Source organism: Geotrypetes seraphini, chromosome 11 (assembly GCF_902459505.1).
Source record: "Geotrypetes seraphini chromosome 11, aGeoSer1.1, whole genome shotgun sequence".
Classification (NCBI taxonomy): Eukaryota; Metazoa; Chordata; class Amphibia; order Gymnophiona; family Dermophiidae; genus Geotrypetes; species Geotrypetes seraphini.
The window spans coordinates 9,383,504-9,410,186 of record NC_047094.1 but is presented as its reverse complement, the minus strand read 5'-3'; the positions used below and the strand labels follow the sequence as shown (position 1 = coordinate 9,410,186).

The following is a 26,683-nucleotide window of genomic DNA, read 5'->3' as shown; positions in this document are numbered from 1 at the left end:
TTGTACACAGAAGCATTTCTACAGGTCAATGAGTGCTTTATCTGCAGGGACAGAGCCAGCTCATGGCGGTTTGGGCATTCTCAGCCAACTCGTTCTTAGGTGCCCCCATCTTGGGGACAGTCTTGTGGTATGAATTGTGGAGATGATGGGGGTCATACTGTGAAGATGGCCCCACACTTAGGGTTGCCAGATTTTACTTATGTAAAATATGGACCCCCCCCCCAGACCCGCACCCCAGGCCCACCCAGTTCCACCCCGCCCCAGTCCTGCCCCCAATCCTGCTCCAGCTGCTGCCCGATGCGATTTAGAGAAGGCTTTTCAAAACCCCGACAAAGTGCCATCTGGGGAAATCCGGACGTCTGGTAACCCTATCCACACTAGAAGGTATCTTTGTTGTCCGCCATTTTATTTTTCCATTCAGGTTGGTCCAGGTCTATCTTTACTATTTCCTCTTGATGGTTTTCTCCTAAGTCTTTTTTCTTTTCAGAATCATATTTCCACTTTCTCTTTCTTCACTCTTTCTGGCTTCTTTCCTTCCACTCCTACATCTGTCTCTCATGTTTATTCTTCTAGTTCAGCATTTTTCTTCCTTTTATCTCCTTGCCCCCTCTCCAGTCTTCCTCTTTTCACTTATGTATCATTTTTCTGTTTCCCATTCTTCCATTCTTAGTACTCTCATTCCTGAACATAAGAATTGCCGCTGCTGGGTCAGACCAGTGGTCCATCATGAGCAGCAGTCCGCTCACCAGTGCCCTAACTGAGACCAGCCCTACCTGCATTTGTTCCGGTTCAGCAGGAACATGTCCAACCTTGTCTTGAATGCCTGGAGGGTGTTTTCCCTTATAACAGACTCCGGAAGAGCGTTCCAGACTTCTACCACTCTCTGGGTGAAGAAGAACTTCCTTACGTTTGTACGGAATCTATCCCCTTTTAACTTTAGAGAGTGCCCTCTCGTTCTCTCTACCTTGAAGAGGGTAAACAACCTGTCCTTATCTACTAAGTCTATTCCCTTCATTATCTTGAATGTTTCGATCATGTCCCTCTCAGTCTCCTCTTTTCAAGGGAGAAGAGGGCCAGTTTCTCCAATCTCTCACTGTACGGCAGCTCCTCCAGCCCCTTAACCATCTTAGTCGCTCTTCTCTGGATCCTTTCGAGTAGTACCGTGTCCTTCTTCATGTACGGCGACCAGTGCTGGACGCAGTACTCCAGGTGAGGTCGCACCATGGCCCGGTACAGCGGCATGATAACCTTCTCTGATCTGTTCGTGATCCCCTTCTTTATCATTCCTAGCATTCTGTTCGCCCTTTTCGCCACCACCGCACATTGCGCGGACAGCTTCATCGACTTGACCATTACTCCCAAGTCCCTTTCCTGGGGGGTTTCTCCAAGTACTGCCTCGGACATCTTGTATTTGTGTATGGGATTTCTGATACCGACATGCATTACCTTACAGTTATCCACATTGAACCTCATCTGCCATTTCACTGCCCATTCCTTGAGCATGGTTATGTCGCGTTGCAGATCTTCATAATCCCCCTGCGTCTTCACTACTCTGAATAACTTCATATCGTCCACAGATTTAATCACCTCACGCGTCGTACCCATTTCCAGATCGTTTATGAATATGTTGAAGAGCACGGGTCCAAGCACCGAGCTCTGCGGCACCCCACTGGTGACGTTCCCCAGCCTCTGTGCTTATCCTCCTCACCCTCATCTACTGTCTCCTCTTACCAGCTCCTTCCCTGTCTTTCATCCTCTCCAGTCACTTTCTTATGTCTTATTCATATTCCCATTCCCCCTTCAATCTCCCCCATTTCCCGCCTGCTTTAATAAACTGGACCCCTCCTATGATGTTATGCTTTGTTATGTTATTAGAGATTTGCATCCCTCCCTAGCCCTGGAAAAAAAGGTTCAGAGCAGGTCACTTTGGGGCTTATTCTACAAACAGTGTCCCAAGTGTAGGCGTCTTACCGCCGTCTCACCAGCCAATCGGGATGCATGGCTTTTTTAAAATGGATGTGGCAAACGACGCCAATATTGTAGGCGTCTGTTTCGCACCTACGGAGACGCATAGGGACTTATACGGACACCCAAGGCCGGCGTGAGCATGGTTTCCAGCAGAGGTGGCCTTGGGCGTCCGTAAGTGTCCATATGCATCTTCATAGGCGTGAAACAGACCCCTTAAATATAGGCCTGTAAAATACTGACCTTCATTTAAGGCATGGATGTCAAAGTCCCTTCTCAAGGGCCGCAATCCAATCGGGTTTTCAGGATTTCCCCAATGAATATGCATGAGATCTATTAGCATACAATGAAAGCAGTGCATGCAAATAGATCTCAGCATATTCATTGGGGAAATCCTGAAAACCTGACTGGATTGCGGCCCTCAAGGAGGGACTTTGACACCCCTGATTTAAGGTATCTGTTAGAAAAAAAGACACGATTCTCGAAAGGATGATGATGCATGATTGACACAGGATCGGCGGCTGCTTCTTAGGCGGCGGCTGAGATCGGCGTCCTTTAGAGAATTAGACCCTTGTCTCTCACTTTCTCCATATCTCTGTTCCTTTCAACTGCCTCCCAACCCCTTCAGGTCCCTCAGATCATCTCTGCTCCCTATTTTCATGCACTCATTGTCAGAGCCCGAGTTATACTCATCACCCAATCCCCGAGGCCCTCTTGTTTTCCTGATTCCGCTCATTTACTGAGTCCTCACTCTTCCTCCAGCTAATTCTCAAGTCTTAACTCTTCCACCCTGCTAAATCCCTGAATGATTACTCATAATCCCACCCAATCCCTCAGTCCCCATTTACACTCCCAGTACCCAGCCAGTCTTAGTCTGTTGTCTCCTATTCTCCTTCCCAATCCCTGTATCCACCTGTTACTGCTCTCCTGCATTCCCATATCTCTAGTATCTGCCCTGCTGCATCCTGCTCCTCTTTCCTAGACATCCGTTGTTCCGTTCTTTTCCCCATACCTATTTTTCTCTCATTCCTTAGCCATTTCTCCTCCATATGTTCTTGCTTCTCCCTCCACCTTCACAATGTCTGTCCTCCTCTCCCTTCTTCCAGCATTGACATCAACCTCCTAGCATCAGTCCTCCCAGACTCCAGATTTACCCCCCCTCCACTTTATCGGCTATCTCTTCCTCTTCCTCTTCCTCTTCCTCCATGTCCCATGCTGTCTTCAATTCAGATACAGTTAGGGTTACCCTCGTATTTTTCACCTGCAAAAAGAGGACACATGACCCTGCCGTACCCTCAGCTCCGCCCTCCAGAAGCTAGATTGACAGGGTCGGCTTACGAAGAATCCGGTGGCTCTCCCCCTCTTACCTCCTCAAAAGTGCCTTTCTATTTTCTCTGGGTTGCCAGCAGCTCAGTGACATGAGCCTGCTGCTGTTGGCCTGCTCCAGAAGCTACCTCTCTGCCGCGACTTCCTGTTCCCGAGGAAGCAGGACCTGCAGAGAGGTGGCTTCCGGGCTAGGTCGATGGCAGCAGGCTAATATCGCTGAGCTGATGGCAGCCCAGAGAAAATAGAATCGCAATGCCAAGGAGGAAAGAGGGGAAGAACCACCGGATTCTTTGTAAGCCGGCCCTATCAAACCCGGACAGACTCCACTTTAAAAAAAAAAAAAAAACGTTCAGACACCCGGACAGTCCTCTAATAAGAAGACAAGTCTGGGTTTCCCTGGATGTAAGGTAACCCCAGATACAGTTCTTGTTTCCGACGGCTTTTTGCAGTGGTGAATTTCGACGTCGCTCATACTTTGCTGCTACTCCACAATTTTTTGTGACTTTTTTTGTTATTCCCCCTTTTTTACCATGGACCCCTGATGAAGGTTTGTCCGAAACACGGACCGTGTCGGGTCCCTTGATTGGTAAAAGGGTTTGCATATAATTATTTTGTCACAATAAATTTTGCCTACGTCTTGTACAGATCTGCAGTTCTGTTTTGTTTGCTCTCGGTTGTTTCTTACTGCCGTTTAAATTGGAACTTTTTTCTTTTGTTTTGTTGCACAGTTCTTGTTTCCACCACCGCCCCCTGGAAGTTGTTCCATGCGTCCGCCATCCTTTCCATGAAAAAGTATTTCCTCAGAATACTTTTGAATCTGTCCCCGTTCAATTTCATTTTATGCCCCCTCGTTCCAGAGCTTCCTTTCAGTGGAAAGAGACTCGCCTCCTGCATTTATGCTGTGGAGATATTTAAATGCCTTTAGTTAGGTCTCCTCTCTCTCGTCTTTCTTCCAAAGTATACATTTTGAGGCCTATGAGTCTGTCTGTGAACCATTTTAGCAGTCTTCCTCTGGATCGGGTTACCATATTTCTTCCTGCAAAAAAAGTGGCGATGTGGCCCTTCCCCCAACCACGCCCCGTTTCGTCCCAGCCCCACCCCATTCTTCGGATTGCCAGATTTTCCTTTTGGAAAATCCGGAACCCTAGCCCCGCCCCCCAGGCCTGCCTATTTATTCCCACCCCTGCCCTAATTCCGCCCCCAAGCCCACCCTAGCCTTGCAACCATCCACCCCCGCTGCCTGCTCAAGTCGAGCAGGGAGGAAGTCTGCGCATGTGTGGCCATCATGTGATTAAAGTCTTTGCATGATGGCCACGCATGCGTAGAATTTCTCCCTACCTGACATAGCTTTTCAAAACTCGGACGGACCCCCTGACATGTCTTTGGAAATCCGGACGTCTGGTAACTCTACTGAAACGAACAAGATCCGTTTCTTGGTCCCGAAATCGTCTCTCACTCCTTCCTAACCCTATCTCATCACTATACAGAGACATCTGCTGTCCTTTCAGGCGGCATTATGGGATAAGGATTTGAAGTGCTTAATTATGTCGACTGACTCTTATCTACAATTTGGACGTGTTTTAAAAACGTATCTTTTTACGGAATACTTTGGAAATTAGGCACGCTCTGCCTCTCGTCTCGTCTTTTGAGAACCGCACAGAACTGAGCAATAATTGCGGTATAAAAGTGTTATGTTATGAGTTTTATGCCTGGGCGTTTAGAGGGATTTTTGGCAACGCCGTCCATAAAAGTCCACTGGAAATCCAGCTCTAGGGACATAAATGTCCTGTGGAGTTCTGGCCTGGTATTCTCCTTTCTAAGTCATTGTATAAGCAACAGAACTGAGGGATTGCTGGTCACTGGTGGTCAGTCTGGGGAAGGGAAAAGGCCGGAGTCCAAGAGGTCGTGGCTGGGTCTAACATCTTTATCAGGGGAATTGCAGAAATCAAAAATATGTCGACGGATGACACAAAACTTTGTTACAGGTTACTGCAGTGGTCTCAAACCCGCAGCCTGGGGTCCACATGCGGTCCGCCAGGTACTATTTTGAGGCCCTCGGTATGTTTTATCATAAACACAAAAGTAAAATAAAACCGTTTCTTGATCATATGTCTCTTTAGCTATAAATGACAATATTATTATTAAGACTTGGCCAAAAGGAAAGTTTTATAAACTATAAAGAGTTTTACCTCATGCAAAATTGTCATTTCTTTTATAAGACATGAACTATTTTTTTCTGAGGACCTCCAAGGACCTAAAAATCCCAAATGTGGCCCTGCAAAGGGTTTGAGTTGGAGACCACTGGCCTATAGGAAGAGGAGATGCAAATGTTAAGAGCCTTAGCCAATAGGGAGAGGAGGAGATAGTGGATGCTCTGGATGGGCCAATTGGCCTTTATCTGCCATAATGTTACTATGTACGGTATCTAACCATAAAGTTCTGTGACATCACAATGCAGGCATAAAGAGCCTTAGCCTATAGGAAGAGGAGATGCAAATGTTAAGAGCCTTAGCCAATAGGGAGAGGAGGAGATAGTGGAAGCTGCGGATGGGTCATTTGGCCTTTATCTGCCATCATGTTACTATGTTTCTAACCATAAAGTTCTATGACATCACAATGCAGGTGTAAAGAGCCTTAGCTTATAGAAAGAGGAGATACAAATGTTAAGAGGTTTTGCCAATAGGGAGAGGAGGAGATAGTGGATGCTGTGGATGGACCATTTGGTCTTTATCTGCCATCATGTTTCTATAACCATAAAGCTCTATGACATCACAATGCAGGCATAAAGAGCCTTAGCCTATAGGAAGAGGAGATGCAAATGTTAAGAGCCTTAGCCAATAGGGAGAGGAGGAGATAGTGGAAGCTGCGGATGGGTCATTTGGCCTTTATCTGCCATCATGTTACTATGTATCTAACCATAAAGTTCTGTGACATCACAATGCAGGCATAAAGAGCCTTAGCCTATAGGAAGAGGAGATGCAAATGTTAAGAGCCTTAGCCAATAGGGAGAGGAGGAGATAGTGGATGCTGTGGATGGACCATTTGGTCTTTATCTGCCATCATGTTTCTATAACCATAAAGCTCTATGACATCACAATGCAGGCATAAAGAGCCTTAGCCTATAGGAAGAGGAGATGCAAATGTTAAGAGCCTTAGCCAATAGGGAGAGGAGGAGATAGTGGAAGCTGCGGATGGGTCATTTGGCCTTTATCTGCCATCATGTTACTATGTATCTAACCATAAAGTTCTGTGACATCACAATGCAGGCATAAAGAGCCTTAGCCTATAGGAAGAGGAGATGCAAATGTTAAGAGCCTTAGCCAATAGGGAGAGGAGGAGATAGTGGATGCTGTGGATGGACCATTTGGTCTTTATCTGCCATCATGTTTCTATAACCATAAAGCTCTATGACATCACAATGCAGGTGTAAAGAGCCTTAGCCTATAGCAGTGGTCTCAAACTTGCAGCCCGCCAGGTACTATTTTGAGGCCCTCGGTATGTTTATCATAATCACAAAAGTAAAATAAAACAGTTTCTTGATCGTGTGTCTCTTTAGCCATAAATGGCATTATTATTATTAAAACTTAGCCAAAAAGAAAGATTTATAAAACCATAAAGAATTTTATCTCCTGCAAAATTGTCATTTCTTTCATAAGACATTAACTATTTTTTCTGAGGCCCTCCAAGTACCTATGAATCCAAAATGTGGCCCTGCAAAGGGTTTGAGTTGGAGACCACTGGGCTAGAGGCACTGGGAGGAATGAGAGGAGCTTGTACCTCTCTTTAAGGCATAAAACAACGCTCTTCATTATTTGTCTCCCATGTTTCATGTTTACTTGACTTGCCGGAAATCATAAATAGCCATCTAAGAAGCCATTCACATAAGAAAAGACTAAGGGCTCCTTTTACAAAAGTGCGCTAAGGCTTTAACGCGTGGAATAGCGTGCACTAGACGCTGACGCCATCCTCGAGTTAGTTCTAGCCGTGTAGCATGCGGTAATATCCTGCGTGCGCTAAAAACGCTAGCGCACCTTAGGAAAAGGGGCCCTAAGAGAGAGGGGTGGGGTGCAAATGCGCAGAGCCAACACACTAGGGAGCAGGTCAGAAGGTAAATCGATGGTTAACAAGTTAATATAATGTGAAACTGGTAAAGTGAAAGGATAAAAGGCAGGATTGAAGCCTCGGACAACCTGGTGAACTTAGAGAAGCTATAAACGGTGACGAGACAATCGCGCGCCAGACACTAGCGCGCCGACAATGGAGCGCTGACAATTCGGCGCAAGACACAAGCGCGCCACGGGAAAACTTAGTGTTAAAGAGCTGTGATGGGAGGTGTGGGGGGAACACCCCCCCCAACTTTACTGCATAGTGTTCACGCTGCCGTTGGGGGGGCGTAGGGGGTGCAAACCCCACATTATAAAGAAAATGGAACTTTTCCCGAAAAAATCTGAAAAAGTTCCGTTTTTCTCTATAATGGAGGGTTCCAACCCCCCCCCCACAACGGCAGCACAAACACTATGCAGTAAAGTGGGGGGGTGTTCCCCACTCACACCCCGCTTCAGAGCTCTTTAAAACTAAGTTTTTGTACGGAGCACTTGTATCTCGCGCCGAATTGTCAGTGCTCGATTGTCGGCACGCTGGTGTCTGGCGCTCGACTAACAATGAACCCTATAAATGGCTCAGGAAACACTACTGTGAAAAAAAAGCCAAACCAAGCTTTAGCTCTCTGTTTCTCTTTCCCCCATGCAGGCTCGCCCAGAAGCTGCTTCTAGCGCAACCTCTGAGCCAGCTGTTCTGTATTTCTAGACGCCTGATGAGTTTTGTCCTCAGGAGACTGGAAGGAGGGAGCAGGAGGTCAGGCTCCATGTGGAAAGACAAGCAAACTACTGGCAGGAAGCGTCTGGACAGGGTGGGAAGCATCAGCAGAGCGGGGGGGAGCGCCAACTGGGGGAGGGGATAAGATTGGGGACTGGAGGAGAGGAGCTGAGGTGAGGGAGCGTTGCGGGGCGCAGCGGTGGGGAGCCAAGCTGCGGGAAGAGGATAGGAAGGAGACAGGCTGCGTGAGGGACAGAGAGAAAGATGGGAAAGAGAGCATGCAGAGTTAGTTAACAGTTCAGTCTGAGTTGACAGCTGGCCCAGTCATTGGAGGGAAATAGGGAGATTCCTCTCGCCCAAGGCAGTGGCTACTGGGCAAAACTAATCCAACCATTAGGCCAGAGCAGTGGTTCCCAAACCTGTCCTGGAGGACCACCAGCCAGTCAGGTTTTCAAGATATCCCTAATGAATATGCATGAGAGAGATTTGCATATAATGGAAGTGACAGGTATGCAAATCTCTCTCATGCATATTCATTAGGGCTATCCCGAAAACCTGACTGGCTGGTGGTCCTCCAGGACAGGGATGGGAACCATTGCCCTAGACTAGGAGTGTCAAAGTCGGTCCTCGAGGGCCGCAATCCAATCGGGTTTTCAGGATTTCCCCAATGAATCTGCACGAGATCTATTTGCATGCACTGCTTTCATGGTATGCTAATAGATCTCATGCATATTCATTGGGGAAATCCTGAAAACCCGACTGGATTGCGGCCCTCGAGGAGGGACTTTGACATCCCTGCCTAGAGGAACCTCCAGTCTTGCGCCTCCTTCGATTAAATTTCTCACCTTCGATCCAGTTCCCATCCTCCGAGCAATTGGAATGATTAATAAACTTGAAACTTGATTCCACAAGAGCCCTAAATGCATATTCGGCTTGCTGCATCCCAAGAAGCCATTGCCCTAGGCAGTCCTAGGCAAACATCCAGTTATGCCTAAGGACTGGGCCAGTTCTGCGACTATGCTGGCTTTCACATTGAAGAGGGGATTTTTTTTTTTTCTATAGCTGCTTCTGCTTGAAAACCAGTTACTTCTGCAGGAATCTCGTGCCCCTGCGTCATGCAGAATTCTCCTGTGCGCATTTTTGCACGGGTGTCTGGAGGCAGTCGTGGTTGGCCTCTGCTTCCCAAACTTGCCCACTTCCCCCTCCCCCTCTCCTTCCTCAGTGCTGACCAGCGCAAAAGGAAGTAAAGAAGAACAGGCGTGCATCAAGCCGTGCCCCCCTCCCCCCCCCCCCCCCCACTCCTCTCCTTCACGGATCTGCTAAATTTCAACTGCCGGACTGTATGTTGATCTGGACGACTCAAATTCAGCAATTAGAGACAAGGCAGTGGAGCAGTTTCCCGCAAACTTTCTTGAGCCGCGGCACACTAAAGGTAGTGGCCGTGGCTCGAGGCACCTGGAAGTGCGTGGATATCGCCGTGATGACATTACGCGCATATGTGACGTCATCCTGTCGATGTCCGCGTGCGTGTGCAGGCCCTCCAGGTGGGCCCTGAGACGCCAGTGGGGGGGGGGGGGGGTGCCAGATGGGAAGAGGGCCAGAGAGAAGGATAGGTGCTGGGGCCCACTGATTGCCTACAAGACGTGCCTCTCGCCACGAGAGGCGTGTCCTGTAGGCAGTCAGCTAGCGCTGGTGCCTCTCCTCCTCCCCAGTGTACCGCGGCACACGGTGACGGGTCAAAAGCGCGTGAGGACAAAGGCGCGCAGACAATCCAGCGCAGTCAACTGAGGCAGGGCTTGATTGCGCCAAAGAAAACCTGTATTTTAAAGGGTTCTGACTGGGGGTGTGGGGGGGGGACTCTACTTAATAAGGATCGCATTTCCTCACGCTGCCATGTTGGGGGGGTGGGGGGGGTGTAACCCCCCCACATTATACTGAAAACTTAACTTTTTCCCTAAAAAACAGGGAAAAAGTTAAGTTTCCAGTATAATGAGGGGGGTTACAACCCCCCACAACGCCAGCGCGATCTCTATTAAGTAAAGTGGGGGGGTTCCCCACCAACACCCCCTGTCGGACCCCTTTAAAACGGTTTTTCTTCGGCGCGATTAAGTCCTGTACTCAGTTGTCTGCGCTCGGTTGTCGGCGCGCGCTTTTGACTATGAATCGCGGCACACAGTTTGAGATACACTGCTGTAGAGGAAGAAAAGGAGGAAGACACAGCCTGATATGCAGCCCTCTCCTTGTGCAAGCAGGGCGAAGGGAAGAGAGCAAGCTTGGCATGAGTGTCACAGGGGATGGGGGGATTCAGAAAATATTTATTTAATTTTCTATACTGTTCTCCTCAGGGAGCTCAGAACTATTGACATGAATTTATTCAGGTACGCAAGCACTTTTCCCTGTCTGTCCTGGCGGGCTCACAATCTTTCTAATGTACCTGGGGGGCAATGGGGGGATTAAGTAACTTGCCCAGGGTCACAAGGAGCAGGGTGGGTTTGAACCCAGAACGTCAGGGTGCTGAGGCTGTAGCTTTAAGCACTGCGCCACCCATCTGTGGGGTCAGGGGAACGGGATTTGAGAGGGAGCTATTGGGGTGTCAAGGAGAGGGTTGAGAAATAAGAGGGGCATCAAAAGAACTGGGGGTCTCTTTGGAAGACAGGAAAAGAGGCAAAGAAAGTTGAAGGGTGTCCACCCAGGAGAGGGAGAGGGGGCAGAGGGAGCTGGTGATTGAACCGGATGGGAGAACTAGAGGGTAAGGTTGACCTTCAAGCCAAGCTGGGGAGTGAGAGTGCTGGGCACAAGGAGACCCCCCCTACTTGACTGCTATTCTGGGGGTCAGACCTTCACATCAAAGGCATAGAAATAATTTAGATCTAGGCAGGGTCACTTTTACCAGTGGACAAAGGTTAGGGATACCGGATTTTACTCCTGTAAAATCCAGACTCATTGCTCTGCCCTAGGCCCATCCAGGTCCACCCAGCTCGGCCCCTTTCCGCCTGTCACACCCTGTTGCGCCCTAGCCTTGCCCCCAGCCCCCCCCCCCCTCAATTTGTTCTTGTCCTCGGGACTGTGTCGGGAGGGCATCTGCGCATTCACGGATGCAATGCGATAATGGAAATGAGGTGGGCAAAACTGAAAGGTGTATGGGGACAGACTTAAAGATCTCAGTCTGTAGACTTTAGAGGAAAGGCGGGAGAGAGGAGATGTGATAGAGACGTTTAAATACCTACATAATATAAATGCACATGAGGCGAGTCTCTTTCATTTGAAAGGAAGCTCTGCAATGAGAGGGCATAGGATGAAGTTAAGAGATGACAGGCTCCGGAGTAATATGAGGAAATAATTTTTTACAGAAAGGGTGGTAGATGCATGAAACAGTCCTGGAAGAGACAGAGACTGTGTCTGAATTCAAGAGGGCCTGGGATAGGCATGTGGGATCTCTTGGAGAGAGAAAGAAATAATGGTGACTGTGGATGGGCCATTTGGCCTTTGTCTGCCATCATGTTACTATATTTTATAACCATAAATTCTATGGCCTCACAATGCAGGTATAAAGAGCCTTAGCCTATAGGAAGAGGAGATGCAAATGTTAAGAGCCTTAGCCAATAGGGAGAGGAGGAGATAGTGGATGCTGCGGATGGGTCATTTGGCCTTTATCTGCCATCATGTTACTATATTTTATAACCATAAATTCTATGGCCTCACAATGCAGGTGTAAAGAGCCTTAGCCTATAGGAAGAGGAGATGCAAATGTTAAGAGCCTTAGCCAATAGGGAGAGGAGGAGATAGTGGATGCTGCGGATGGGCCATTTGGCCTTTATCTGCCATCAGGTTTCTATGACCTCACAATGCAGGTGTAAAGAGCCTTAGCCAATAGGAAGAGGAGATGCAAATGTTAAGAGTCTTAGCCAATAGGGAAAGGAGGAGGTAGTGGATGCTGCGGATGGGCCATTTGGCCTTTATCTGCCATCATGTTTCTAAATATGGTCTGCAGTATCCCAGTACATGGGGCAGCTGGTCAGACTGATTGGGCCCAAGAGACTTATGTGTGACGGTGACTCTGACCCTCACTTAGTGCCCAGCGTCTGCCCTCTGCCCTGCCCTGTCAGTACCTCAGGGACCTCTTGGCCACTCTTGTCCTCGCAGACCGTCCAGTTTGAAGCTACCCCATGTCCTATTTCGAGCTGCCCTGTCTTAACCCCGTTTATCTTTCTGCTTTTAAAGGTATGTTCTAGTTGCCAACGAACAGGAGCAAGTATAAGCTGCTGCCATAAGGGGTGTCCCCAAAGTTATCACTACCCGTGTGCCAATGACACAGGTAAGACACGAGCTGATGATTGGGACGGGGGTGGGGGGATGCTGCAGGGGCGTTCCGGAAGGCCATGAGTTGGTGGGGGGAAGGGAGAGGCCCTCAGTAAAGTGGATGAGGCCTTCTGAGTATGGACACCGCCCACATGGTGTCAGGTCAAAAGCGCGCCGGGACAAAGGCGCGAGCAGACAACTGAGTGCAGCGTGGTGGCTCGTGCCGAAGAAAAAGACTGTTTTTAGGGGCTACGACGGGGGGTATGGGGGAACCCCCCCACTTTACTTTATAATAATAATAATAACTTTATTTTTCTATACCGCCATAGTCAGGTGACTTCTAGGCGGTTTACATTGTAAGAGGGCTGGACATTCAGCGAATAACAAAAGGTCTTAATACAAAACAGATCATGCCGCATTGTGGGGGGTTTGGGGGGTTGTAACCCCCCACATTTTAGTGAAAACTTAACTTTTTCCCTGTTTTTAGGGAAAAAGTTACGTTTTCACTAAAATATGGGGGGTTACAACCCCCCACAATGCTGCTGCAATCTGTATTAAGTGGGGGGGGGGCTCCCCAACAAAACCCCCCGTCGCAGCCCCTAAAAACAGTCTTTTTCTTTGGCGCGCGCCTCCGTCTTGCGCTCAGTTGTCGGCGCGCGCCTTTGTCTTCCGCGTTACTGTCTATGAACCGCCCACACCCCTGTCTGAAAAGTATTTTGGGAGGGTGATTTTCAAAGGGGTGTTCAGTTCCCCCAGGCTGTCCTTTATCCCGGTGAAACGAGACACATTTGACTACAGCAGAAAAGCGTGGGGGGGGGGGGGGCAGTAGATCGAGAGAGATAAAGCACCCACAAGGATGCCAAGCCTCTGAACCCTAAATTTTCAAAAGGAAGCTCCATGCGGGAGATTTCTTTTAAAAATCAGCTTCCATGAAGTATTTTTCTGTATTATTTTGAGGGTTATAGTTTACTTAACATTGCTCTGCTCAGCTCAGATTTTCTACTGGAGGCAGACGGGGGTGGGGGGTGGGGTGGGGGGGTCTAGCAGAGAAGATAGATCTCTTCGAAGCAATGGAGAATCACACACGGCTGTTCTGTGTCTTGTAGGTTGCTTGTTGAGTGAGGAGAACTTTTCTTTGAAATGTCTCAGACACAAGGTAAGGCCTGACTCAAGTCACAGAGTAACAAGCCAAATGGAGGGGGGAGGGGGGATGGTTGCCCCTCAACACACCGCCCAGTGCATCAGAGGCGCATTTAGGAGCCGTGAGGTGTATCAGATATCCTGACAATAAGCCTGGCTCTTTGAAATCTCTCCCCTGCTACTGCTGTGAGCAGCCGTGTTTCAGAGCTGTGCAAATGACATCATGCAAACACACTGGCATTTAAAAAAAAAAATAATTTATATATCTTACAATTCTATGCGGATTACAAATTATTCCCTAACTGTCTCGGTGGGCTCCTACTCTGTCTAATGTACCAGTGGGGATTGTGCGACTTGCCCAGGGTCACAAGGAGCAGTGCGGGATTCAAACCCACAACCTCAGGGTGCCAAGGCTGTAGCTCTAACCACTGCACCACACACTCCCATTTGATTGGGCCCTTTAATGATTTCACTGATGACATCGTACCGAATCCAGATGAATCAGATGCCATGTATGTGATATGATTTCTGCTCCTCGGGTGATGGCAGATTTTCACAGAATAGGATGACGAATGTTTGGAATTGACACTGGATGCTTGTTCTGGTTTTCGGTACACTCGCTCCACTCCCTTCGTCTCTCTCCCCTTCTTTAAATCACAATCTCTTTCCTGTCCCCTCTCGTTCACTCTCTCCATCTCTCTCCCCCCTGCCTCTCTATCTCTCCTCCTTATCTCTCTGCACTGCTCCCTCCCTTTCCTCCTCTCTCTGTCTCTCTCCTTCTCCTCCTCCTCTCTTCCTGCCTCTCACCCTCCCCTCTTCTTTCTCTCTCTGCCTCTCACTCTTTCCCTCTCAATCTCGCCATTCCTAATCCTCTCAATATCCCCTTTTATGTGTTCCTCTATCCAATTCCTTTTTCACTCTATTTCATACTCCTTCTGTCTCTTATTTCACTATCTGTGTGTCTCTCTTATATTCCATCTCTTCTATGTCTTTCGCTTATCTCACCTTAGTTCTTTCTTACAACCCCCACACGTACACATGCTGGTCCGATTTTATCCCAGTAGAAACTACATCTCCCTGCAGGCAATGGGGCAAAACCAGGACAGGATTAAGGCATAGACAAATTAGGCACGTGCCGAGGACCCAAATATTTAGAAGGGGCCCTCTGAGATGTGCTAATTCAATAACTCCATGTCAGGTTTTTGCCACAGTAAGTCAGTTGCAGGTAGAAACAATAGGGAGGTGGACTGGTGAATAGAGGCTACCTCTGCCCACAGGGTCTATTCTTCTCCCTATGTAGTGAATTTGGTCCTCCAACTGACAGGGGGAGCCAGTGAGCAGCACATTGCTTCCTCCTTTGCCAGGTTTCCTCTCCACTCAGAGAACCAGGCAGGTTCCTATTTGTGGGATTCTGAAAGTGTATTTATCTCAGGGTTAGGGTTGCCAGATGTTCAGGAGGACTGTTCGGATGCCCAGAGGGATTTCCAAAACCCAGCAGTGTGTCCGGGTTTTAGAAGGTCCCGAGCTCGGGGCCACATCTGGAGGGCCTCTACACATAAGCAGACGTCAACGTGATAATGTCACATGCGCGTGATGTTATCACGTCGACATCCGTGTTTGCGAAAAGGCCTTCCAGACGCGGACCCAAGCTCGGAGAAGGAGACACGAGGTTTGAGTGGGGGCGGGGCTGGGGTAGAGAAGGGCCAGGCCGGGCCGGGTGTCCTCTGTTTTTTAAGAGGAAACCTGGTAACTCTACTCAAGGTTTTCCAGGTATCCACAGTGAGCATGTAGGAGATAGATTTACATCCTTTGGAAGCCGTGCATGCAAATTTCTCTTTGCATATTTATTGTGGTTATCCTCAAAAACCACGAGTGTCTTTCAAGGACTGGACTGAGATCTCCTGCTTCTAACCAATCCGTCACTGCCAAAAGAAAGACAACACTAAAATTTAAAAACCAGTTTCTGTCTTTCATTAATTTATTTCCACGGAAACTTGGAACAGCCAAGGAGATGCACAGTTCGCCCCCCTCCCCTCGCTCATACCAGGGTTCATATTTTTATAATTCCTGTGAAGCTGGAAAAGTAACCCATTTGGGGTTGAACTTTGTTCAAGGAAAGCGCTCTATAAATAAAACCCAGCATGCTGAGCAAGGCATTTGGAGGATTGTGGCTTTAATACACAACCTCCCCCCCCCCAAACCAAATCCAGGCATAGACCATCCAAAGAGTGTTAGACAGCAAGGCTGCCCTCTAGTGGTATACAAAAATCACACACCTGCTTTAGAAAATGTAAATTTAAAGGAGCCACAGCATCTCTAAGCAAATCATCCAACTCAGCATCCGCAGAGCTGGTGTTACGTAGGGACCCAGGATAGAAAGTGGGCGTCCCAAAAGCCTGCCTTTAGGCTATGCCACTTTGAGATGGAGGCAGACTTGAGGAGGTAAGGGGGACACTAGTTGCCATCCTCTAACACTGGCTGGGCACAACCCTAGATTGCCAAGAGGACTCCGTCTTTAAGAGGGAGATTTTAAGCCATGCTTCCAGACCCGCCTGTGCCAGGTCTCTGGCGCCACCTCAGATGTGGCTCCAACAAGCAAAATGTCATCTTGGGACCAGTCCTGCGATTACAGCTGTAAGATTTTGCAGTGACATTGGTCATGCAATAGCAGGAAATGACATTGTATTAATACACTCGTTTCTGCTGATGGTAAGGGACTCTTCTCAGCAGGAGTGCGGGAGAGGGACTGGGAAAGCAGGAGACTTGCCAGGTCTGCATCCCATGCTTTGGCTGACAGTACAGTCAATTGAGTTCTCAGGATAAACCACAGAACAGTGGTTCTCAACCCAACCCGTCGGGTTTATAGGTTATCCCTAGTGAATATGCATGAAACATATCTATATGCCTTTCTCCTCCATTATATGCAGATCTCTCATTACTCTCAATAGCCAAAGAAGCTATTACCCCATTCACCAACCAATTTTTAATAATAATATTTTATAAATAGAACATATATAGAGAAACTAACAAGTCCCTGCTTACAAAGTTGCTGAGATGAATGCCGATGGAAAGGGTTATTGGGGGGGTTGCCAGTTGATGTTCCTCGACAAAACCTTCGCCTTCCAGGTGGCCAAACAGAACACATGGCTAGCCCAAATTGTGCTCGAGGCCCCCACCTACCTCGACTTCAGAAAACTACTCAAAACTCATTTATTCCACGGACAGAACCCCTAATCCCCCATAAGAACATAAGAAGTTGCCTCCGCTGAGGCAGACCAGAGGTCGATCTCGCCCAGCGGTCCGCTCCCGCGGCGGCCCATCAGGCCCATTTGAGCAATGGTCCCAGACTATCCCTATAACCTACCGCTACTCCTATCTGTACCCCTCAATTCCTTTATCCTCTAGGAACCTATCCAAACCTTCTTTGAAGCCTTGTAACGTGCTCCGGCCTATCACAGCCTCCGGAAGCGCGTTCCATGTGTCCACCACCCTCTGGGTGAAAAAGAACTTTCTGGCATTTGTTTTAAACCTGTCCCCTTTTAATTTCTCCGAGTGCCCCCTTGTACTTGTGGTTCCCCATAATCTGAAAAATCTGTCCCTGTCTTCCACCTCTCTCACCCCTTCCACCAATGATCTGAACTCTCCTCTTACTCCTTCTTATTGTTCATTCCCAACCTGCTAACTCCAATGACTTGTACATTCCTTTCATGCTTACCTCAACGTTGCTTGTAAATCTGATTAATTGATGTGAACCGCCTAGAACTCCTTGGGTATGGCGGTATACAAAAATAAAGTTATTATTATTAAAGTGTAAAAGTGAATTGTTAGTTTCGATATCTGTTCTATTTATGATATATTATATTATATTATTAAAAATTGTTTGGTGGATTGGGTAATAGCTTCTTTGGACATTGAGAGTTTTGGAAACTGAAGCTATTAATTAGCAAATGGTGGTCTCACAATAGAGATAGCATGCATAGTCCTTAGGGATATCCTGAAAACCTGACTGGCTTTGGGTCCCCCAGGACAGGATTAAGAGCCACTGCCCCAGAATACACAGGAACAGATGCACATTAACTGGACTTCCAAGGCAGACCTTCTCAACCCGGTCCACAGGACATAAGAACATAAAAATTGCCGCTGCTGGGTCAGATCCATCATGCCCAGCAGTCCGCTCACGCAGCGGCCCTTAGGTCAAAGACCAGTGCCCTAACTGAGACTAGCCTTCCTGTGTACGTTCTGGTTGTGCAGGAACTTGTCTAATTTCGTCTTGAGTCCCTGGAGGATGTTTCTCCCTATAACAGCTTCTGGAAGAGTGTTCCAGTTTTCCACCACTCTCTGGGTGAAGAACTTCCTTACGTTTGCCCTAACTGAGACTAGCCTCACCTGCGTACGTTCTGGTTCAGCAGGAACTTGTCTAACTTTGTCTTGAATCCCTGGAGGGTGTTTTCCCTTATGACAGACTCCGGAAAAGCGTTCCAGTTTTCTACCACTCTCTTGGTGAAGAAGAACTTCCTTACGTTTGTACGGAATCTATCCCCTTTTTTGCTTTAGAGAGTGCCCTCTCGTTCTCCCTACTTTGGAGAGGGTGAGCAACCTGTCTTTATCTACTAAGTCTATTCCCTTCATTATCTTGAATGTTTCGATCATGTCCCCTCTCAGTCTCCTCTTTTCAAGGGAGAAGAGGCCCAGTTACTCCAATCTCTCACTGTACGGCAACTCCTCCAGCCCCTTAACCATTTTAGTCGCTCTTCTCTGGCCCCTTTTGAGTAGTACCATTAGGTTCCCGGATATCCACAATGAATATGGATGAAATAGATTTGCATGCCACTCTGTCTCATGCATATTCACTCTGGATATCCTGAAATCCCAATAGGATTTGGTGTACCCCAGGGATTGGGTTAAGAAGTCCTGTTCATGTCCAGCATGTAGATTTCCTGCAAAACCTGTCTGACAGTGGAGTCACTAAGGACACGTTTGGGAAGTCCCTCCCAGCTAGAGCCACCAGATGGCTTCAGAAAAAGGAGGACGGTTTAAGATCCGGATGTCTCTATCTTTGTGGAATCCACAACACATGAACTCAAGAAGGGTTTTGACTTTGGGTGATCATGGCCTCCACTTCTGGCTACATCTGCCAATTAAATCTGCTTTGCGTGGCAGCATGGCTTGCTGCCGCCGATATGACAGGGAAGAAGGACAGATACTAAAGCAAAATCTCCAAAACAGAAAGACAGTGTCAGATTTTGGTTTTCCAGTGACACAACCTCAGGCCAGACCAGCTGAACTGGTTGTGCCTCACTGCACACATACATTTGAAAATTTGACATCCCAATTCTTTCCTGTAAGAAATTCAGAGCCAGAAACCCAGCATGTAGGACTCATCATGGGAGGGGGAGGAGGGGTAGGAGGCTTGCGGTTGTGGGTTTGTTTGTTTTTTTTAAATGGGGCAGATATTGTGCATGTGTAACACACACACAGAATCTGTGTCTATTTTAAAAAAATGTTATGGCATGTTATAGAAACATGATGGCAGCTAAAGGCCAAATGGCCCATCCACTCTGCCCATCCACAGTAACCATTATCTCTTCCTCTCTCTAAGAGATCCTACATGCCTATCCCAGGCCCTCTTGAATTCAGACACAGTTTCTGTCTCCACCACCATTTCTGGGAGACTGTTCCACGCACCTACCACCCTTTCTGTAAAAAAGTATTTCCTTAGATTACTCCGGAGCCTATCACCTCTTAACTTCATCCTATGCCCTCTCATTCCGGAGCTTCCTTTCAAATGAAACAGACTCGACTCATGCGCATTTACATCACGTAGGTATTTAAATGTCTCTATCATATCTCCCCTCTCCCACCTTTCCTCCAAAGTCTACAGATTGAGATCTTTAAGTCTATCCCCCATACGCCTTATGACGAAGACCACCCACCATTTTAGTAGCCTTCCTCTGGACCAGGGGTCTCAAAGTCCCTCCTTGAGGGCCGAAATCCAGTCGGGTTTTCAGGATTTCCCCAATGAATATGCATGAGATCTATGTGCATGCACTGCTTTCAATGCATATTCATTGGGGAAATCCTGAAAACCCGACTGGATTGCGGCCCTCAAGGAGGGACTTTGACACCCCTGCTCTGGACCGACTCCATCCTTTTTATATATTTTTAAAGGTGAAGCCTCCAGAATTGTACACAATATTCTAAATGAGGTCTCGCCAAAGTCTTATACAGGGGCATCAATACCTCCTTTTTCCTACTGGCCAAACCTCTCCCTATGCCAGGGGTGTCCAATGTCGGTCCTCGAGGGCCGCAATCCAGTCGGGTTTTCAGGATTTCCCCAATGAATATGCATTGAAAGCAGTGCATGCAAATAGATCTCATGCATATTCATTGGGGAAATCCTGAAAACCCGACTGGACTGCGGCCCTCGAGGACCGACATTGGACACCCCTGCCCTATGCAATCCAGCATCCTTCTAGCTTTCGCCATCACCTTTTCAACCTGTTTGGCCACCTTAAGATCTTCACATACAATCCCACCCAAGTCCTGCTTTTCTGTCGTGCACATAAGCTCTTCACTCCCTAATCTGTACCGTTTCCCTCAGGTTTTTGCAGCCCAAATGCACGACTTTGCATTTCTTAGCATTAAATTTTAGCTGCCAAATTTCAAACCTTTCTTCCAGCTTCGCCAGGTCTTTCTTCATGTTATTCACACCATCCGGCGTGTCTACTCTAGTGCAAATTTTTGTATCATCCGCAAAGAGGCAAATCTTACCCGACAACCCTTCAGCAATATCGTTTATAATAATGTTAAAAAGAACCCAAGAACAGAACCTTGAGGTACACCGTTCTTGACCCAGCCCGTCACTTTGGGACTCATCCCAAGGACACTCAGTTTATTTATTAGTCTGTGTGGAACACTGTCAAAGGCTTTGCTACAATCTAAATCCACCACATCTAGCATATATCCTCTATCCAATTCACCCAGTCAAAGAAATTGATCAGATTTGTCTGACAAGACCTACCTCTAGTGAATCCATGTTGCCTCCGATCCAGGATTCCAGAAACTTGACCGTTCTCTGTTTTAAAAGCATGTCCATTAATTTGTTTACCACAGAAGTCAGACTTACCGGCCTGTAATTACCTACTTCTTCCTTACTTCCAGGTAAGTGACTGGTCTTCACCAGTCGCTTTTTTCGGATCACTAAAAGAAGGGGTGCCCACACTTTTGGGGCTTGCGAGCTATTTTTAAAATGACCAAGTCAAAATGATCTACCAACAATAAAATTTTTTTTAAAAAAACCACAAACCACAAAGCACACTGTACACAGAGAAAATGTTAATTATCATTTATATTCTGGGGTTTTTTCAAAGAGGTCAAGGCAGATGACTTTATGCAATGTCACCTCAGTAACAACTATACAGAAATAGACTAATATACCTCCTCCCTTTGTACTAAACCGCGATAGTGGATTTTAGCGCAGGGAGCTGCGCTGAATGCCTCGCACTCTCTCGACGCTTATAGGCTCCCTACGCTAAAAACCGCTATTGCGGTTTAGTAAAAAGAGGCCATAGTGCAAAATATAGACAGCAGATATAAATTCTCAAAACTGACACATTTTGATCACTAAATTGAAAATAAAATCATTTTTCCTACCTTTGTTGTCTGATGATTTCATGAGTCTCTGGTTGCACTTTATTCTTCTGACTGTGCATCCAATATTTCTTCCCTTCTTTCAGCCTCCTGTATGCTTCCTCTCCTCCAGACTTCATTCTGATGTCGGGACGTCGGAGGGGGGGGGGAAGGCTGGTCGGCCCAGCGCTTCTGCATCCTGTTTACCGCTTAGGGAACCGGGTAGAATGCGAAGGCAACACGAGTCTTTCACGGAGCCCGGGATGGGCTCCACGATCGACTCGCGTTGCCTTTGCAATCTACTGGTCAATCTACTGGTCGATCGCACCCCTGACTAAAAGCGATCACTTTTTTTTTGTGCATCGCAGAACCATGCTAGAGCATCAGTCGCTCTGCTAGTTTACATGGCATTTCAGTATTAATGACCTTATTTGCATGGCCGGTTTGGAGAATGAGCAATCCTGCAGAAAACATTCAGAGAGCCGTTTTGTGCATCAGGTTGGCAAACCTGATCCTCACTAAATCAGTCAAAACCGGTTTAGCGACGATCATTAGACGATCGCTGACTTTAGTGCATCTGGGCCTGAATGGTTAAAGCTGTTACCTCAGTATCCTGAGGTTGTGAGTTTGACTCAGCCACTTAACTCTCCATTGTCCAGGTACTACTGCCTGCTGGGATAGATAGGGAAAATACTTAAAGAGTACTTGATTGCTATTCAGTGTTTTGTAAACTGCTTTGGGTGAATTTCTTCATGAAAAGGCAGTTATTAAATCCCAATAAATAATAAATAAATACACTTCTCCCTCCAAATTCGCAGGTTTAGGACTCATGACTTCAGTTATTCATGAGTTTCTAAACCCTGACCCACCCCCCGCCTCCCGGACCTCTCCACACCATACCTGGTGGCCTAGCGGGGCAGGAGCGATCTTCCTACGCTCCTGCCCCATGCAGAGACGTCAACATAAATGGCTGCTGTTAGTTCCCGTGGTCTCACTACAGCAGTTCAAGGCAGCCATTTTCGTTCATGGCTCAGCACGGCGTGGGAGCGTTGGAGGATCACTCCTGCCTCATTTCACTGCTAGACTGCCAGGTAAGGTGTGGAGATGTCCAGGAGGCAGGGATGGGTCAGAATCGGCCCTAAAAGTTATTTATGGGCCAGCTCTGCCCCTAACTCCCGCGAATATGGAAGAAGAAGTGTAGAAAAACAACCTCTTCACACAGACGCTTCTCACCAACTGAGGTGAAGAAAGAGGTTTCAGTGAACAAATGAGCATGTGCAGTGCTTCAGTGCTGCCATCTGTTGATAGAATATGGAGGTGCAACAGACACTACTTTTCACGTTGCTCTATCTATTGGAAACTAAAGGCCATTTATTTATAGTGCATAATATCAGAAAATTCTGGTAAAAATTAAAAATAATCTTCATGAGGCCGTAGTCTGTCTCACCCATTCTGAACATAGTATAACTTGCTTTTTCTTTTTTTCTTCCCCAGCGGCAGGCTCTGTAATCCATGTGCCCGAAAACCTTCTCCATTCTGCAGGAAAGAGCCAACTTCCATTCCACTGTCTCGCTGCAGCAACTGCTTTTCAGCAACACCTTGAAAGGAAACCGATATCGAGGGGGAACGGAGAAGGGAACACAGGGACACCCCACGTCCTGCCTGCTTCTCCGGCAGGAATGCCACTCCATTCCCAGTGAGGGCAAGCAGTTTTTCACTGCAGCATCACAGTGACACGTCAGACTGTGGAGACCTCAGCGGGGGTGGGGTGGGGGGGCAGAACTGGAAACAGTGAAAGTCTCCTGCAGGGGGGGCGCTTGTGCGAACTGTGGAGTTCTCTGGAGGGACACTGGTGCGGACTCTGAGAAGAAGCAGGTCTCATTGTGCGCAGCCCTGGATTATTCTTACACTGGGAGCCCTAAGGCTTGTTATAAAGAACTGCTTTTTACTCAGTGAAGGTGTCATATAAGGCCAGGGTAACGTATGGAAATCATACTGTGCCGATTGCCAGTTTTCCAGGATCTAAGGTTACATTTTAGTATCAAATCTAGGCTGTCTGTTTTCTGGACTGGGGATGTCATGAGCAATTTTAGCTCAGTAAAAATCTCTTACACTGACTTGCTGATTTCACTCTTACTTGTTCTAAATGTTGTGGGTACAGAGCAGGGAAAGGGATTTTCCTTAAAAGCTGGCCCGAGTGTGGGAAACCCCTTTTCTTTATCTTATTGTGATTGGAAAATGACAAATAACCAGTCCAACCAGTCTGCAGAGTTATTTCAGTCCATCTGCTGAGGATACATCCCGGCTACCATGTCACTCCTTATCTAAGCCATCTATAGTCATTTTCCTCCCAGCAAATGAGAACACAAAGACCCCTTTATTCCTACATGCCCTGCACCCCCCATCTTCCCAAGTCTAACCACAACGTTACCAGTTCTGCTGTGGTACCAGTTCTGCTGTGGATGTTGTTCAAACATTTAGCCTCCTAGGTCCCTAAGGCCTCATTGGACAGTACCCTGCCGCCATCCACTCGCTATTCCAGACCAGCTAGTACTAAGTAGTAGATTGAAAACAAACCACAGAAAATATTTCTTTCACTCGCTGTGTAATTAAACTTTGGAATTTGTCGCCGGAAAATGTAGTGAAGTCAGTTAGCTTAGCAGGGTTTAAAGAAGGTTTGGATAATCTCCTAAAAGAGAAGTCCATAGGCCATTATTGAGATGACGTAACATAACATGTCACTTGTATGTCGCAAAACCATATGGATCCTTGCCATTTACAATAAGCAAGAAAGGCTGAACATCAAACAGTGAATTATAATTTGACATATCATAAGTTACCGATTATAAAAATTTACCATATAAATAAGCTTTGAGCAGTTTTCTAAAGTTTGCGTAAGATGTGGAAGTGGGAAATAATCGATGAAAAACAGAATCCCAAGTGGCTGCCTGATAAGAGGGTAATCTGTTGTGGAATCTTTGGGGCCGGCATCCCCTAACCAATGGAAAATCAAATATTGTTTGTATTCGGGAACTAGAGAAATTCAAAATGCTCAATTAGATAAGCTGGGGCCATGCCCTACACTGCCTTATAACATAGGCATCCAGAATTAAACAGCACCTCACCTCGAAAGGTAACCATTGTAACTCTCTATAATAGAAGGTTACGTAATCTGGCTTTTGTAGCCTAAAAATTAGACGAACTGCAGTGTTTTGCATCCTAGGATAGGCAGCATGGAATCTGTTTTGGTACTTGGGACCTGAGTTGGCCACTGTTGGAGAATGCCAATTCTTATGTCAATCCCCCTCTGACCTGCCCTGCCCTGCCTCTAGGCTCTGCATCTGCTTTCCCTTCACTCCCCTCTGTACAAAGCCGATTTGAATGCTTTAAGAAAGCATTCTATACATCCATCACCCTCTCCCTGGAACATATTTTCCCATATTGCACTTCTGTAACTTCACATCATGACGCCATATTGCAAAACTTCCTTTCTGTGGGGAAAAGATGACCATTGTTTTGTACTGTAAGTACCTTCAGTTTTTTTTTAATGTCTCCCATATCCCCTTTGTCTCTCCTCTAGGATATGCGTATTTAGATTGGATTACCATATGGCTCCAGAAAAAAAAAAAAAAAAGAAGATGGATTGAGACATCTGGGTTTTACTTCTGTTGCTTTCAGTGGAAGTAAAACCCGGATGTCTCAATCCGTCCTCCTTTTTCTGGAGCCATATGGTAACCCTAAACTTAGAACAATAGGGCTCATCCCTCTAGGGCAGGGGTGTCAAAGTCCCTCCTCGAGGGTCGCAATCCAGTCGGGATTTCAAGATTTCCCCGATGAATATGCATGAGATCTATTAGCATACAACGAAAGCAGTGCATGCACATAGATCTCATGCATATTCATCGGGGAAATCCTGAAAACCCGACTGGATTGCGGCCCTCGAGGAGGGACTTTGACACCCCTGCCCTAGGGCTTAGGGACTCAAACTATAGCCTATGGCAAGTAGGACTTCTAGGACTCGCCAAAGATGAAGACGTTGGGAAAAAGAAAAAAAGTCCCACATGGCCACGTTTCAGCTAATACCTTCTTCAGGGGCAACGTTGATACCCAGATCTCTAAAGGTCACAAGAAAATGAAGAAATGCCTTCTCACAATCAATTCTGAAACATATTTCATCCCTTTAGAGAGCGAGAGCTTGACTCGGTATTAGTTGTGCTTTTAAGATGTGTTGCTTTAAGCTAGAGCTGGAGTTTATGTTTAATAATATTTGTTATCACGCTTCAGCATATCACAGATCTAAGCGGTTACAAATAAAATTAGGTACTTAGAACTTCCCTATCTGACCCGAAGGCTCACAATCCTGAGTAAACGGTTATTGAAATAGTAAAGATACAACAAAAGTCCAAGAATGGTGAGGGAAGGGTACAATTTAAATAATCCGAAATAAAAAGAATAAAATTAAAATAAATAAAAAACCTTAGCGTCCCAAAGCAAGACAGAATAGAAGTCCGTTAGGCTCTAATCTCTGGGTGAAGGTGATCACTGGATCCCAATCGTGGGTGAGGGCTAACGGCCAAAGATTGCAGGACAGTGGTGTGGCTACGGGTAGGTTCTGGTTCGCCTAATTCCTGAAGACCTAGAATGTGGCTGGCGGGGATCCCTCAAGTCCCGCCTGCTGAAAACGCCCGGCATTCCTCCCCTCGCGTACCTTTTAAATGCAACTTCGCCAGCAGCGAGCAGTGATCAATGCAAGCTGCTCCGTGCTGGCTCATTGCCCTCCCTCTGATATAGGCCCGCCTATGCGGAAACAGGAAGTTGCGTCAGAAGGAAGGCTGTGAGCCGACGCTGAACAGCTTCACATCGATCATCGCTCATGGCCGGCGAAGTGGCCTTTAAAAGGAGTTGAGATCCCGGATGGCGGAGGGGGAGGGGTGGGAGTTGACAGACGGATCACCTGGGACAGATGCTGAAAGCGCCCAGATCGCATGCAGGGTGGGAGGAAGAGATGCCAGGCCCAGCCAAAATCGGACCCATGTTAGGTCCAGGTCCGCCCAAAATTGGGGGGTCTGCCTCTGCAGTAAAATGGCTCTTACTGTACTGTTGCGGACTTTCTTCCTTTTCCCAGCTTATCGTCATCCTTGTCCCATCGTTGGTTGGAATTAGCCCTTGTTTCCTGTACAGCTTCTAGAACTGGACAGATACTCCACGCGAGGTTTCATTCTACAATGGCATAATCATTCCTTTTTTCCAGGCCCACTCTGCCTCTCCTTGGGCATACTTGCGCCGTGCCAGCTCTGACCACCACCTTGTCACGTCCTTTCATTTTCCTGAAATCATGCGGTAGAATCGCCCTTGCATCTCTCTCCTGCTTCGTGAGTATCGGTATCTGCCCTTTCCGCACTGGGAGTAATTTTATAAGAGCGCAATGTCAAAAGTCCAAAAAGGCACCTGTTTTATGAAGGCAGCATGTGCCAGTCCGAGAATCGTTCTGTTGGGATATAGAATAAAG

General features: G+C 47.2%; 1 protein-coding gene across 3 annotated transcripts in view; it reads left to right on the top strand.

Moving 5' to 3' along the window:
* RAI1 (retinoic acid induced 1) overlaps window positions 1-23,291 on the top strand; it is a 305,607-nt gene extending 282,316 nt beyond the window's left edge. For all 3 annotated transcript variants that reach the window (XM_033963665.1, XM_033963668.1, XM_033963666.1), the window contains 3 exons: window positions 12,328-12,421; window positions 13,512-13,561; window positions 22,669-23,291. In XM_033963665.1, the coding sequence (XP_033819556.1) occupies window positions 12,328-12,421; window positions 13,512-13,561; window positions 22,669-22,683 (159 nt within the window). In that variant the 3' untranslated portion in view covers window positions 22,684-23,291. The remainder of the gene's footprint in view (window positions 1-12,327; window positions 12,422-13,511; window positions 13,562-22,668) is intronic.
* Window positions 23,292-26,683: the final 3,392 nt, after the last annotated feature.